General features: G+C 36.2%; 1 protein-coding gene across 3 annotated transcripts in view; it reads right to left on the reverse strand.

Moving 5' to 3' along the window:
* CSDE1 (cold shock domain containing E1, RNA-binding) overlaps nucleotides 1–16,545 on the reverse strand; it is a 50,914-nt gene that overhangs the window by 3,407 nt on the left and 30,962 nt on the right. For 2 of the 3 annotated variants that reach the window (XM_012644614.1, XM_012644616.1), the window contains exons 4-16: nucleotides 15,704–15,813; nucleotides 14,501–14,598; nucleotides 12,168–12,249; nucleotides 11,711–11,839; nucleotides 11,473–11,598; nucleotides 10,650–10,862; nucleotides 9,080–9,220; nucleotides 8,829–8,993; nucleotides 5,686–5,793; nucleotides 4,907–5,082; nucleotides 4,172–4,284; nucleotides 2,905–3,024; nucleotides 268–446 (exon numbers count right to left, since the gene is read on the reverse strand). In XM_012644614.1, the coding sequence (XP_012500068.1) occupies nucleotides 268–446; nucleotides 2,905–3,024; nucleotides 4,172–4,284; nucleotides 4,907–5,082; nucleotides 5,686–5,793; nucleotides 8,829–8,993; nucleotides 9,080–9,220; nucleotides 10,650–10,862; nucleotides 11,473–11,598; nucleotides 11,711–11,839; nucleotides 12,168–12,249; nucleotides 14,501–14,598; nucleotides 15,704–15,813 (1,760 nt within the window). Of the gene's footprint in view, nucleotides 1–267; nucleotides 447–2,904; nucleotides 3,025–4,171; nucleotides 4,285–4,906; nucleotides 5,083–5,685; nucleotides 5,794–8,828; nucleotides 8,994–9,079; nucleotides 9,221–10,649; nucleotides 10,863–11,472; nucleotides 11,599–11,710; nucleotides 11,840–12,167; nucleotides 12,250–14,500; nucleotides 14,599–15,212; nucleotides 15,306–15,703; nucleotides 15,814–16,545 lie in introns of all 3 variants that reach the window. The other variant, XM_012644613.1, reaches the window with a different exon arrangement.

Genomic DNA, 16,545 nt, shown 5'->3' on the forward strand with positions numbered 1-16,545 from the left:
AAATCTTACTCTAAACTTATTTTTCCTCATTATGCAATGGTAATTATTAATACCACTCTTATTTTCTCTTTGCTAGTACAGTCACTTTTTTCTTCTCATGCAGTTTTCTTTCTATTTTTATAAGCTACCTCAAATCACTGGAAAGGGGTAAAGTAGAAATAAAAACCAAATGAATGTTGATGGTTCTCCCTTGGCACAAAAATTTTAAGGTTTTGGTTACCAACTCATAGAAGGATCAAATTCCGATGCAGAGATGCTGGTACTTACCTGATCTTTCACACACTCCACTGTGGCCCTACGCAGGGGTGTGATGTTATAGGCCATAGTCTGTGCATTTTGGCCCAGGACACACAACTGGAACTTGACGCTCTCCCCTTTCTGCAAGCAATCCCCTTTGTTGGCCATCCCAACTATGCCAAATGGATAGACCTCACCTTTCATATCCCCTGTAAGGAGAAACAGATACAAAGTCTAAAAGCTAGTATTTCACAATAGTCATCTGGTAATGATCCAAGTTTATAAATACAGTTGCTGAAAACATGTTATGTTATCTAAAACATATATGTATTTTTTAGTCTGAAAAGTTTCACTTTAAAGCTTAAATGAAATCCTAAATGTTAAATACTACCATGGAAACAAATGAGAACTTGATAGCTCATTAGTACCTTACTAGCTAATGAAAAATTTTAAGCTGCATTTGTAAATTTTAAAAATACCACTATCACTTACAATACCTTTTAAACACTATGGGTTGCTAACATTATCCACTGAACTATTTTCTTTCCAACTTCACAATATAAGCCAACCAGCCAAAAATGTTTTTGCCCCATACTCAACTGGGCAGTAAACTAGCCAGGCACAGTAAAAAACAATGTAGATAAATTTCTTTGACATCTTTTCTTAGATCTGATTCTGGCTCCCTCAAACTAATAGGCTCCTTTCTCCTAGATCAGGGCTCACAAACTTCTTAAAGGGCCAGATAGTAAATATTTTAGGTTTGCAACCCATCCTGTCTCTGTCACAACTACTCAACTCTGCTGCTGTAGTGAGAAACAACCAAAGACAATATATAAATGAATCATTGTGGCTGTGTTTTAAGAAAATTTTATTTACAGAAATAGGGCACCATATTTGCTGAGCTCTGCCTTATTAGTAAAAAAGGTGCCTGGAGGCCAGTGCAGGAAACAGATAAAAAAATGGGCCAAAGAATTCAACTGCTTATCAATTCAGTATCCAGGTGAATCCACTGAATCAACAAACGTGGAAAAACGAGAAAAATGCCAGGCAGGAAGCGGAAGCTTCACAACTGAAAATGCTTTTAATCATCCTCCTGATGATTACAGGATTTAATCTTTACAAGTAAACATTAAAAAAGAATGCAGGAACCAAAAACTTCGTGGAGATAATCTCAACAGACCAAGTCATGCAGAAGAGTGATTAGAGACAGCTGGTCTGACCTTGTACCATAACAATAACTGCCATTTATTAAGCCTTATACTGACTTACACTCAATCTTTATAGAACCTTCTAAGGTTGAAGATATTATTTTAAAGATAAAGAAACTGATCTAGCAAAGATTTAAGTAATCTACCCAAGATTACACAGCTAGAGAATGGTACCCAACTCCAAAGTCTTACACTGAATTATAGCTGTGTTCCTAAATAAAAGAGCTAGCTCTTGTCACCAAGTGGGAAAATGTGATCTGTCTAGTCCCAGAAAACTCTAGGCTTAGAGATATTTGAAATATTTCCTTTTCCACAAAATCCTTGCTTTGGACTATACCCTACCGCATGTTAAAGAATAAGAGGACTTGGGGGGGGGGTGCAAAAGGAAGTAAAATCAACATGTTAGCATAAATGGAAGGGCAATTTGATATCACCTAATGAGTTAAAGTTAGTAGCCCATACTTCCATGGCCTTTTTAGGGGTGTGACATCATCTTGGCATTAGTCCAACGGAATGACTTGCTACAAAGTCAATTCATATTTGGAGGTGGGGGGAATAGTGGTTTTATATAAAACAGGATTCTAAAAACTCCATGTGGTAAAGGAATAGGTTATTATGGTTCATTTCCTTCTCCCAAATGACCTGCTCTTCCCTTTGTTATGTTCTGACTCTTAGATGATACAAGGACTTAGTCTCTTTGCAAGCCAAGCCCTCATCTTTGGTTGAAATGTTTAAACCCCCTCATCCGCTCTACCATCATGTAATTCTGCTTTCCTAACCATCCAGAGTTCCCTCCTATTTCTGCTGCAAACTTATTTTATTCACACAGATCGTAAAGAGTTGGTCTTTCTGATGGTGACTGTTGCGGGGAATGATCGCACTGACACTCAGAATTCTTGGGGTTGACAGCCAGATACGCCAAGCAGCTGAGCCACAGAGGCAAAGGAGCCACGACACTCAGAATTCTTGAAGGTGGGGAGAAAAGCAGAAGTAGAAAATGTAGGGAGACTTGGCCTGGTGATGAGAAGCAGGACCCCTTATGGAACTCTATTTATTAAGAAATAAACTTATAGGAAGCAAACATATTTATAGAATTAAATGGTTACTGACAAATACCAGGGATAAGAGGAAACTGTGACATTTGATTATCACACACTCAACATTAATGCTTAATTTTAACATGAGATTCTGTTCTCTATCTCAATATAACTCAGTTAGTTGCTCATGTGTCAGTCATGTGCTTACACAGCAATTTTTTGTTCACAAGCTAAAGCAAGGCTGACCTCACTTCCAAGAGGTACAAAAATAAAAACCAAACAACATAGGGGGGAAAGGTTATTTTTCCTTAATTCAATTTTTAAGAAACCTGAGAACAACTGCAGTGAACACCATCATATTTTAAAACCTTGAAAGTGCTCACCTCAAGGTATGGCAAATTTCAAACAACAAGGGATCTTACCCTCCTCCACAATCTCAATCATTCCTTGATACTCAGTCTGTGTTGGATCAACACTCCTCAGGGGACGAATGACTTTGCCAGAGTAGATGGTGGGATCAGCTTCCTCAGTAATGCCATTCACTACAAAACAAAAGCATGTATACCTCTCATTTGGTAGTTTTATTTAAATTATATTAGTACACCACAGGTAAAAAAAAAAAAAAAAAAAAAAAAAAAAAAAAAAAAAAAATCAACACAATTGTTAACACAGGGTGGGCTGGTTGCCAGCTATCCTGAAATTGGGCAGGGAACCTGAAGCCAAGTTTTATTTCTAGAACAGTCATTTGACTGTAAATACTTCTAAACTGCCATTAAAATGCATAATTTTACCAAATAAACTTAAGTTGTTTAAGGAATTAACAAGTGTCATATTTAAAACATGTCTTGTTCTCTTAGCTTTTCCAGGTGACCAAATGTCACCTTTTTAGTGACATTCTTGGTCTCTGAGATGGCAATCCCAATACTTATACACTTTCCTGATTTATCTTTGTAACATGTATTACCATCTTTCTAAACATGCCACATACAATATTTTACTCCTCTTGTCTGCCCATGTTTTGTACCAAAAAATAAGCTCAACAAAGGCAGGGATTTGTCTCATTTCTTCACCACTGTATCCCAAGTGTCTAAAACATCACATGTACTTAGATATTTATGGAAATGAAATGAATGGTTTTAGCTGTCATTTCTCTAGATCTCACCAAGAGAAAAGTGTTATTTTGGGAGTTTAAAAGCCAAAAATATGCTGCAGGTCTTTTAAAAGTCAAAGATCCTAACTAGCAATGATTTTCTTAATTTCCTATTACTTTTCACATTTAGACTCATTTTTCTCCAAAACAGCCCTCTAGGAGAATGCCTCTCTCCCCAACATCATGGAAATTCATATATATCTTGGGGTTATTTTTTAAAAGGAGACAATGAATTGAAAATAAATTTAAAGCAAATTACCTAAAATATGTAGACCACTGCTTCTCAAACCTCAGTGTATAACAAAATCATGCTAGAGACTTATTAAAACAGACTGCCCACCTCCAGAATTACAGGAGGTGTAGGTTAGAGTCAGAGAACTTGCATTTTAACAAGCAGCCAGGTAATGGTGCTAATCTGTGAGTCACACCTGAGAGCAACTGATGTAGAATAATTGGGTCTTGTCTCCCCCTCCCACCCTGTCCTCCCTTTTCTCCCATTCAAAGCATAGGCTGGATAAGTAGAGGTCACAATTCATTACCCGAGTGTGTTTTGTTCACTTTTTCTGCACTGACTTTGTTGCCTTTGCCTTTGGACAAGCTGTACTCGACCATGTCCCCCAGTTCCAGGCTATCAACATCACCAGAGAACTCACTAAGGGCAAAGGAAATGACATTTAAATAAGCATTACTACAAACATGAACAGTGGAAAGTAGATTTCTTCTATAACAAGATTCATGGCATGCTTATGTATGCTTCACACCACTTTTAAGTGCTTTAAAATGTATTAAGTATTGACTCATTTAATCCTCAAAAACGCTCTATGAAGAGGTACTATTATCCCTAGCTTCAGGATAATGAAACTAAGATATCAAGAGGTTAATTCGTTTGATAAAAGTTACACAGATAGTAAGTGGCAGAACCTGGATTTAAAACTGAACCATCTGGTTCTAAGAACCCATGTTCTTAACCACTATGCTATATTATATACCAAATATACAACTCTCTGGTATCAACATAAAAAATAAAACACAACAATATTCTTTCAGTGTAGCTCCTATCCAATGTTCAAAGGCAGCAAAGGCCTTTCTGTGTCTTTTGGCCACATGTTCTCTACATAGAGTAGATGATTAACTTTAGTTTTTATCTTGCCACAGTCCCACCAATATGAAATCTGTGATGCAAAAATATAATCCATCAATATTCAATGTTTTTGACTCTAACACAAAAGAATGGATAGTAAGCTAGCTGTAAGTTTATAAAAGGCATTCCTTACCTATAATGGAAAAAGATCTCCTTATCATGATTGGCTGTTTCAATGAATCCAAAATTATCCTTCAGAGTTGCCACATAACCCAAGAGCCTCTTGGAGTTGGAATTACGACCTAAAAGTCGTACACAAGTTGCAATCTGCTGTCCAGGCCTCTGTTTGTCACTAATACTAAATTCAACCTGTGAAAAATAAGGATGCTTATTAATAACAACATATCACTTCCATGCCAAGCTCCTTAACTCTGAAAATGAGACCTATCACCCACCCCCAGACTATGCTTTTCACTTCCAAATATCTGTTGTAATTACTCCGAAGGAACAGATTTTCACCAAAACTAACACTTCTGTCTCATTTCGCTTTTCACAAAGGATAAAGTTTTGTACTTTAGTGTTTACTCCTTGTAGATTCTTAATTTTTCTAAAGAAGGGCTATTCAAAAAGCAGACATTCTAAGTATGAGAAAAAAATGAACAGCAATGTAAAATCTTTGGTGTGCTTTCACTCGGATGTTTCAGTAATTGTTTTAACTTTCTTATTGATGCTATTAATTTTATTTAAGCTAATGGATTTAAGTATATCTTATCTAATACTTAAATACTGGTCCCTCAAAGAGCTTACTAGACCCTGTTTTATTAATTTAATAAACTGCTTTTAAATGGTAAGATGTTCATATATTTAACAAAAAATACTTCAGCAAAACTTAAAATTTAAAGAGCCCATCCTGCAGGACTGATGATTAAGATGACAACTTTTAACCCTCTCAAATAAGCAGAATTATCTTGCCTTATCTCCTATTTGAGGAGAAGTAGATCCTTCCACATCCTTGGCTTGAAAAGCAATAGTCAGTTTCACCCCACAATCATCATAAGCAATAATGCCATCCTCCGCCTCCTAAAAAAGGAGATAAAGTTAGAATACAATGGAAACAATCTCAAGAACAAGAAAGCATTTTAAGCAACTGTAGTTCTTACAGATCCTTAAACCAAAGACTTGGTACAGCCAAAGAAATTTCTTATTCCAGGGTTAACGATAACAGATTATTCATATGAATAAAGGTGGTCCTGCCTTAACCCAAGACTGGCTCAATCTGCTGCAATGGGTCTTTTATAGTCTTAAGAATCTAATTTTTACAGATGAGGAGGGAAAGCTTATTGAAAATTTTCAATACATCTATTTTATATTCCTCATAGCCAATGAGAAATCAAACTGGGCATGTTATTTTCAACTCGGTGGAAATTCTACAGGGCAAGAAGCTTTAGTATCCCTGAAAGAAGGAACAAAAGTATCTTCTTTAGTACTTTAGTATCCCATATTACCTCACATAGTATTTTGCATATACTTTTTTTTTTTTTTTTTTAATAGAGACGGGGTCTCGCTCTTGCTCAAGCTGGTCTTGAACTCCTGAGCTCAAGCAATTCTGCCACATCAGCCTCCCAGAGTGCTAGGATTACAGACGTGAGCCACCGCGCCTGGCCTGATATTTTGTATATACTGTCAATCAACATACTCACCAATGCACAAGAACTTAATTTGGTATAGGATCTAGTATAATTCAGAGCACTTGATACAAACAAAGTAGGTGATTAAGTTATGACATGCTAGTATTTCCGCAGTAACACTTAAATCGTCTTATATGAATGATTAACTCTTCAAAAGTCTAGACCAGGCTGGACGCGGTGGCTCACGCCTGTGATCCTAGCACTCTGGGAAGCCTAGGTGGGTGGACTGCAAGAGGTCAGGAGTTTGAGACCAGTCTGAGCAAGAGCGAGACCCTGTCTCTACTAAAAATAGAAAGAAATCAGCCGGACAACTAAAAATCTATATAGAAAAAATTAGCTGGGCATGGTGGCACATGCCTGTAGTCCCAGCTACTTGGGAGGCTGAGGCAGTAGGATCGCTTGAGCCCAGGAGTTTGAGGTTGCTGTGAGCTGGGCTGACGCCACGGCACTCTAGCATGGGCAACAGAGCAAGACTCAGTCTCCAAAAAAAAAAGTCTAGACCAATACATTTCTCCACTTCTACCATTCCTACTCCTTTTATAACTGCGATGTAACAATTACTTAGTGAATATGTGCAATACACCAGGTATATGTTATCAAACTTAATGTTATGATAAAACTGTCTCCATAGTTAGTGTTATCCCTCATTTTACAAATTGGAAAAGACTTATTAGGAAGTTAAATAAACTTGGCCAAGTTTACAAAGGCAAGCACAAAATGATCCAGAGAATTTGAGTTTGCTTAAGACCAATGATGTCAGTTAATTCAGGTCTGACTTTAATGGTATCAACTTTTTTGCAAATCAACCAAACTCAAAATCTCAGCATTCACTTTTTGCTCTCAACCCTCTCTACTCATCAATCTCAATATCCAGTCAGCATTTGATAATATGCTATACACCAAGTATTTTGAATAGAGACAGAAGATAATCCCTGTCCCCAAGGAGCCAGTACAGTAGAGGAGGTAAGATTCATAAACAGGCAAGTGTAATACGCTGTGATAAGCACAATGACAGAAGGACTTACTAGGACATAGTATTGATCTAAGAAAAAGAAAACAATAAAAGGGTAGGAAAAGTCTCACACAAAGGCTATCTTGATCAAGCCAGTTCTGCCAGAGATGTGATAAACAGGGCGTTCTGAGTTAAAAGCCATTAAAAATAAGCCCCGCTGACATTTATTTTTATTGTTGTTGTTAACAGTATCAACTGCACATGTAAAATTCCTCCTATGAGCTAGGCACTGTGGGGCCGTTTTAAATAAAATAGGAGACAATTATTTTTTAAGTTTAAAAACAAGTTCAGAGATGAAGTAATTTCCCCAACTATAAATAAGTCGTAAGCAAGATGCTATCTCTGCTCTTTCTAGCTCCTAAGCAGTTATTTTTAAATTACACGACTGTCCAGTTATCTCTCTTATATACCTTCTCTGGTCTACATCCATTAACTCTGTTCCTAGTTCAAGGACTACCGTAACTTTTAAGTAATTTCCTGTTAAATCCTTTTCATCTTTTGTCTTCCTCCACCCCATCCAGGCTTCATACTGCCACCATTATCCTCCTACAGCACACACCTAATGTCATCTTCCAACAGAAATCTTTTAATCGGGTACAGAACAAGGTCTAAATTCTTTACTGTAGCAATAAACACCCTAAAGTCTAGCTGTATCCCAATTTTTCATCCTTATTTCCCCTATTACTTCTCACAAAAAAAACAGAAACACTTCCTGTCAAATGAGTTACTCACTGCTTTCTAAAGCAAGCCTGAATCTTTCTCATCTCTACCTCTACTCTGAGGAATGCTCTTTCCTATCTCCACCTATTAACTGTCAATACCTTATTGAAATCATCCCTAAGATCCTGCCAGTTAGAATTTTCACCAGAGCATTTTCATTGACTGTTAATGGCAATATTTCATACTCTATATGAATTACTTATTTCTCTACAACTCTCAATTTGTCATTTTATTGAAAGCAGAAGCCATCTCAGACATCTTTGTATTTCCTATTCAGTGGATTTTTCAATAAATGGAGTCCAAAAGTGTGAACTGAGTCTACCCAACTTTGGAAGTTTTAAACTGCTTAGAAGACAAGTACTATCACATTTTAAATAAGAGGTTCTCAACTGGGGGCAAGTTTGCCTTCCAAGGGACATTTGGCAATGTCTGGAGACACTTTCCACTGTCACACTGGAAAGTGAAGATATTGGCCTTTAGTGGGTAGAGGCCAGGGATGCTACTAAACATCTCATTCCCCACAGCAAAGAATTATCCATCCTGAAATGTCAACTGAGGTTAAGAAATCTTGCTTTCATTAGCTCACTGTTAATATTATAGGGAATTCTAAAAGAGACAAAACTCCATCATTATGTGCCTTTAAGCAGAAGAGGAATAAAGAGCTACAAAAATCATTTTGATCATGTAAAACTTACCTTCTCTTTGCCTTTATTTGGGCTAGTGGTTTTAGGATTGGAAAAAGTGGCTTCTTTTTCTACAGTGCCCAGAAAACGATGATCTGAATGGGAATGAAATGAAACCGTGCCTTTGGGAAGTTTTTTAATCCTAACAGCATGATTTCTTTGGGCAGAGAGCATATCCTACAAATGATAAAAACAAAATTACTTCAAACTGAAAAAGAAAGCACCAGGAAACCACCCCCAATATTTTCTCAAAAAATACTCACAGGAACCACAGTAAACTCTACTTCATCTGCAATATGGAGCTGGTTTCCATCCAGAATTTCACTGAAGTGGAAGAACATACGAGCATCACGATCCACACACTTGATGAAACCAAAACCATCTCTCATGGCAGCAATCACACCCTGAAACCCAAATAATATTTTCACTGGCTGTGAAGCCTGTCAAGTAAGGCAACATTCAAGTTTGGAAGCACCATCAAGTTAAATTCATTAAGAATTTTCTCTATTAATGGACCCAAATACTATATTCATATATATTTTTTCCCATTTAAATACAAACTCATTGCTTTCAATAAAGTAATTTAACCTCAGCAATTTTTTTGAGACTCCCACATGTTACTCCTTGGCCAATATGCACTAGAAAAAGTTAACATACTTGAATGTAAACACACGCACCCAATGTATTTCATAAAATACCAAGCCTAATGATAACATTACTTCCAGAAATTTCAATACTTTACAGACCAACACTTCAAAGTAGACAATGAATGTAACTCTCTAGTTTCTTCCTCAAAAAAATTTATGTGAGTTTAGGCATAGGAAGGACTTAAGATTTAGTTCTGAAGAATAAATACAGGAAATCCTTTCTCATTTCTCTCCTCCCTTCTTACTACATTATCAGCTTTGTATCCAGAGTACCTGGGACAGGGTAGGCACTCAAATGTTTACTGAAACAATAAACACAAATTATTATCAACCTGCCAGTGAACTGTACACTACATATCTGCATATTGTACACATGATTATTTTAAGTTTTGAATATGACCTAAACAATATTCTGACATTTAATCCTTGCTAAGTCCTAATGATAGCAGCTAAGCTACATATTCCATAGTATAAAGCAAAACAGATCCTGCCTTTGAAAAGCTTTTTTCTTAAAAATCACATTCAGAGCTCTAATCTTCTAAAGTTAAAAGTACATCGTAAGTGTCAAATACAATCAGTTCTTCAAAGTCAAAGGTTAAAAAAAGTTTCAAGAAAATTGCATTAAATGTACCCAGTTCCTCTGACAACAGTGAATTATAGTGTACACGGTATGATCCCAAACAGAATTAAATATAAATTATGTCTGATAAAGTTAAGTTCATGAACACTGAGTATATAAAACATGTTTGGGAAATAATTCTGTTATGTGTCACTCCTGGACCTATACCCTTAAAAAAAAATTTGCAAAGTTCTCCCATAAAACAAAACCTATTTGACTTTTATTTAATCTAGGTTACTATAAACATCTTAGGACAGTCTGGGAAAATCTACTTTCTACAATGGTGCTTAAATTTCCTTACTCTTCATATTTAAGGGTCAGAGAATCACTGTCTATAAAATACCATAGCAATCCTAGGGCCCAGAGGATTTAGATTTCCATTCTAAAACTTTTTCACATATATTTCCAGGATAACTGCCAGAGATATACGTCGAACCCTGACTGACTCAAATGTCCATGGTTCTTAACCATCAACTGCTCAACATGGTCATTAAATTTAAAAAATTTTCAATTTAGTAGTACGAACTTGAATGTAGAGATATAAATTCGATAATAACCAACACTTACCATTTCTCTGGCTTCATTAGTGAACTGAAATGTATTTGATAGAACTTCTATATTGGTTGCTCGTTCTAATTTGTCACGTCGGTCTGTTGAAATATTAAACCTAACATGGTCACCTTCCAGCAGAGTCACCTTGGATTTTGTATCTTTGTCTCCAAAGGGAAGTTCCTTAGGAATCACAAAGTCAACTTTGATGCGTCCTGGCAATGGGTCATTCTGATGAGAAGGAAAAACGATTTTAGCTGGAGATTTCTCATCCTTCCTAGTTCTAAGTCAAACAAGAAGAACACATAGCAAACCCATGTTATTTATAACAGATAGTTCCCTAAAGGGAAAAAAGTGTTGACAATATAAGTCCAATGTGAAAGCTTCACTTTCTACGGTCACATGATACAACCATAAGAATCACAATATTGCAGTTAACACCATGCACTCTGATACCAAGAGATTTAAGGAACTTCCTCAGCAATGACACCACTTGTGTCCTCAGCTCCCCCACAAAAGAAACAAATCTGGGGGGTGAGTTGGGGAGAAACCAGAGAGGAGGAAACAAATGTACACCCGAACTACAGTCCAATGCAATCAGGTTTTTTCCAATTTAACCAGCCATTTCTTCTTCTGGCCTTTTCTCCTTAACACTCAGTAAAAAAAATATATATATTCATGGATCAATCAGTGGTTTCCCATTTAGTTCAACTATACATATCAAGAGATATTTAATTATACCACTATCATGATTCAAGTAAAATAAAATTGCAGCATATCATATCAAATTATTCTATTACTGATGAGGCAAAAGAGGACTCTTCTGAAAAAGATTATTTACCTGGTTTTTACTGGGTACTTTTGGGATAACTTTGGTTACAATTCCTTCAAAATATTCAATGCTGATATCTTCAAAAATGACGGTTCCTTGAGGCAATAGTCTGACATCTGTCGCAACTTCTTTACCCTAAATCAGAAGGGGTTGCAGCAGGGGGAGATCACATAATTTTAAGTGTTTCCTAAAAATGTAACCACCACTGATCATAAAAGTCAAAGATCAAGTTAGTCAACTATCTTACATTTCTGTCCTTGATTGTGAATTCCACGTCATCTCCAGGCTGTAAGGTTTCTAGGTCACCCTTAAATTCACTATAGTGAAAGAATATCTCTTTTACAACATCACCTCTTTCAATAAAGCCAAATGCCTCCTAAAGCAAAACAAAAACACCCAAGAAATACCAAGTACATTATTACCACTCCATGTATAAATCTATGATTACATCTTAAAATCAATTATACTACAGCCAAAACAATATAATTGAGTAAACTCTAACATTACCAATTAAATGGTCCATTTTAAAGAACATAATGCATTAGTAACCAAGGAATTTTAAGAGATTACTTTTGAGGTTAACAGTGAAATATTATTAAAGGGTAAGACAAAAGTAAAAACAAAAAGCTTGAGTTTGAAGTTTTTACTTTGACTTAAAGTAGTCAGAGAAAAAACTCAAGTTTCTCAAATGTGTTGACTCTTACCTTCATGGCACAAACTACTCCCTGACAGCGGGCTTGTTTCTTTTTCAACAGCATAATGTTACGAGCACTTACAGCACCAGTACTAGAAAGGAATAATTGGGAAGGGGGATCAAAGAGGAGTTAAAAATGCATTGGCATAGTTAGATACAAGCCTAGAGAAACTAGTTTTCTGGGGCTTTGAGAATCCTGTCATCATTAAGGACAAATGTAAGATTTATGACATTTGATCTTTTTCATATGGCTTCATATGCAAAGGACTTTTGCTCAAACTCCCTAGCCTTCTAAATCTGGCACATACACAGATCATTTTTCTCCGGGACTACTGTTAAAAGATTTGTTTTTACAAACTTACACTTGGGTACCTGATGTTCTACCCGCTTTTATATTCCACTGAAATAAGCCACAAAGTGAATGCTACCAAAGGTAGGGAACAATAAAGTTTTAAGGTTATTCATTGAACATCTGAGTAGTAATTACATCTACAAACTAAGGTACTAGTGACACAGAGATAAGTAAGAGATGGTCTCTGTTTTCAATTGAGTGCTAAATTTAGTAGCTATCCCATTAATTATTTCTGATTAAACAGCCATAAAAGAAAGCTGAGTAAATGCAGTGATTTTAAGACAACTTGCTGTGCTTTTAGAAATGACATTCACCTACACTGGAGAACTGAAATCAGTTAGACACCACATGTCGCTATACTGCCCTGATCTCTGAACAGCAGCAGCAATGAAAGTTTAATTTTGTCTTAAAGATAGCACAGACTACATAAGACACAATATTAGTATTGCTGGTGTAGATGCTTTAAGAGAAGAGCTATAGACCAATCAATTATTTTCCTTAATTCTTTGTGGACAAACAGCAACCCAACTGTGCTTTTTATTTAAAATATTTAACAGTCTAACAAAGACACCAGAAAAATTCTACTTGCTTTTGTAACTTATTGCAGTGAAAACACTTTAGAGTCAGGTGGGGATTTTAAAGTCTACTATTTAAAGGCTTATACGAATTTAGGCAAGTAACTTTGTGAGAATTTATACCTCATTTCACAGATGAAGAAACTTATCAGGTAAGGCTATTCTGAGGATTAATAATATACAAAATATTTAGTAGAAGTGCTTGGCACACAGAAGAACTTAATAAAGGTAAATAAAACCCCTTCTGTGGCTCCTGCCTCAAACTCAAACCCTATCTCCTAGTTTCCTACTTCAGATTAAATTGAGGCCCTCAGACTGAACTAATATATCCCTAAACCCACAACTCAATCTGATTCCCTCCAGCCTTGCAAAAGGTAAGGTTCAAGGGTAAATAATTCTGCGCATGCTCTTGGGACTTTTGCTTCCATATGCTATTACAAAGTACATTCCTAGCACTTTCTTCGACTTCCTATTTTTAACATCCTTCTCTGCTTGTATCTCTTCTCTCTCCCACCCCAGAATAAAAATAAATCGCCCTGGGTTTTCTTAACTACACTTTCCTATTAATATTTCCAGCCCATTACTAGTTTCTAAGTCTCAGACCATACACATGCAACTGCCTATTTGACATCTCTACCCAAATACACCACAGACACCTCAAACTCAAACTGCCAAAATATAATTCTTCTCCCACCTTGAATATTTTATCTCCTCAGCCTAGTTAATGGTACCATCATCTGACAGTAAACTAAGACAGAAAAACAGCATTTAGTGTTTCCTTTAATTCTAATCACATCTCTAGCTAATCACTTATTAAGCTTGATGATTTTATCTTCCCAATGTGATCTGACTTCACCCCACCACCCTTGGCCTATCTGTATTAGGCTCCCATCTTTCATGTTAACTCTCCTATCACTGCCTCTAGTCTAGAGTATCCCCAATACTTCCAAAGAGCTAAGCCAATCATACTTCCTTGTTTTTAAATTCTTCAAAGATTCCTATGATTATGAGAGAAAGCTCAAAATTCACCTTCCTACAAGCCAGTCAATTAAGGCAACTCAAACTTTTGGCCGTTTTCCTCTACCCACAATGCTCTTTTTTCTCAACTCTCTAGTGACTCTACACCCTTACCTCAAAACTTACCTCAAGCACTGTTACACTTTTGCAAAACCTTCACAAAACCTTCACTAATCTCTAAACAGCTCCTTGAAAACTCTGACCACATTTTAATTACCTTCTTATTGCTGACAGCCTGCACAATTCCTATCATAAAATACTCAGACTCTAAAATATTAATACTTAACTGATGAATAAAGTTTAAAAGATCACAAAAAACTATCCAGATTTGCTTCAAATTTCTTAATGTAAAAATATCAGAAAGAGTCACTTAGGTGGGAAATTTTTAAAGGAACTTACTGTTTATTGTTATCAATTACAAAGTTTATTTTATCTCCAGTTTCCAGCTGAACGTTCCCTTCGACATCTTCAGGGGTGTAAGTCAGATAAAACACTTCCTGTGAATTAATAAGTTATTATTACTATCTTGGCAGGATGTATATTCACCGTATACTGTGATTTACTTACTTAAATCCACTATACTGGCATTTTAAGCCAAATTTCTTAAAATTAAATGCTTTATGACAAGTTGTTTTATTCATATAAACACACACTTCCCCTCCATGGTGCTGATGACTTTTGCGAGTCCACAGCTGAGCAGCAATCCAACTTCAAAAAGCTTACACATGTGGAAGCATTTGCCCAGAGACTGTAGTTATATTTAAAAAAAACCAATTTTATGTAAAGCATTCCAAACAAAAAAGCTGGAGTTAGTGCTTAAAAGGAACCAGAAAAAAGATCCCCCCCACAACCCCCAATAAGTGATTAAAAGGAACATTTCACCTTAATGTTCTAACTAAGGTCACACTTGGGCAAGCTAAGACACTTGGAAGTCCTATGGATTTCTTTCTTTTTAAATTTTTTGATTATGCTGCACTTGAAGCCTCTTAGAAACCAAATTCAAAACTAATTTTAGCAACTGCAGCTTACGTTTTCTATTTTGAATTTTAAAGTACGCTTATAGATCACATGGTGGATCAGGCAAAGGTTTAAGAAAAATACACAAGTTTACCCCATTACGTTCGTAGCATACACTCCCTGTTGGACTCTGACCCAGGGCAGCTGGAGATTTACTCTCTAAGTTGTGAGGAACAGCGCACACAACCTACCAGTCAAAAAAAAAAAAAAATTTCCATTGCTAATCATTTCAGGAGCAGCACTGTGCAATATAAACTGAATTTTAATATCCTCTATACTATATACAGGGATGCATTTTAATATGATCCACAAGAGGATGTCATGCTGCCAAGTTTCAAACTTACAGTACATAAATTGACTGTAAGTATAGACTTAATATGTAAAAACCCAAATTGAGTCTTGACCATATTTTTATTTCAGGTCAAGAAATGCCAGTGCTTTTGATATAATTTTAAAATAGTAATCTTTATATACTATAGCTCTCTTGCGTGCAAACTGAGGAGATGGGGAGAATCTTCCTTTTCTAATGTGAAAGATATGCAAATGCAGGGCCCTAAGAAAACAAAAAGCATCAAAGTCACTAACTTGTCCATTCATTCGTTCTTCAGGGAGGATTTCTGGTTTTATCTTCACCAGTTTAACAGCAATCGGTTTCCCAGTCCGCCGGTCAGATGATACTTCGAATTCAACATCATCTAAAATAAAGAATGTGTTGTGTTTGGACTAATTTTTGCAAAATGATATTCTTACTTCTAAACTACACATAACGTAGCATTTGAATTGCCTACAGATCAGTGGTTCTCAAAGTGCCGTCCTGGACCAGCAGCATCAACATCACTGAATTCGCATTAGTAGAAATGCAATTATTGGGCCTCATTACTGTGCTACTCAAATACAAACAAACCCTGGGGATCAAGTACAGCAATCTGTGTTTTAACAGGCCTTCCAGGTAACTCTGATAATACGGTAATGTTTCTGAACCACTGCCTCTGACTAGGAGAGCAATGTCTTAGCTTTAATTTTCATGGCATTTACACACACTACAAACAAGGCAATATACCAATTATAACTTTTGGCGAGTTTTTTTTTTTAACCTCTCTATACCTCAGTTTCCTCATGTGTAAAATGAGAACACTTCCTAATAGGAATGCTGTGAGGATTAATCAAAATAATGCTCCTATAGCATGCACTCCTTGAGTATTTGGTGCACCAAATGCTCATGTTAGCTATATTGTACTCATTTCCTTTCTCAAAGATGTTTTATAAAAAATACAGAGACCTCATAATGTCAGTCCTTTAATAAGCCAAACATCTGCACATGTGGAAGTTATTTCTATGGTGTCAGCTGACATGAATTTCTATATAATGCAACTGGTGACATTCTAAGAGTCATTTTCTTTTAGGCACTATCAAAAACAGTACTTGGT

The sequence above is a fragment of the Propithecus coquereli genome, unplaced genomic scaffold, assembly GCF_000956105.1.
Source record: "Propithecus coquereli isolate 6110/MARCELLA unplaced genomic scaffold, Pcoq_1.0 Scaffold215, whole genome shotgun sequence".
Taxonomy (NCBI): Eukaryota; Metazoa; Chordata; class Mammalia; order Primates; family Indriidae; genus Propithecus; species Propithecus coquereli.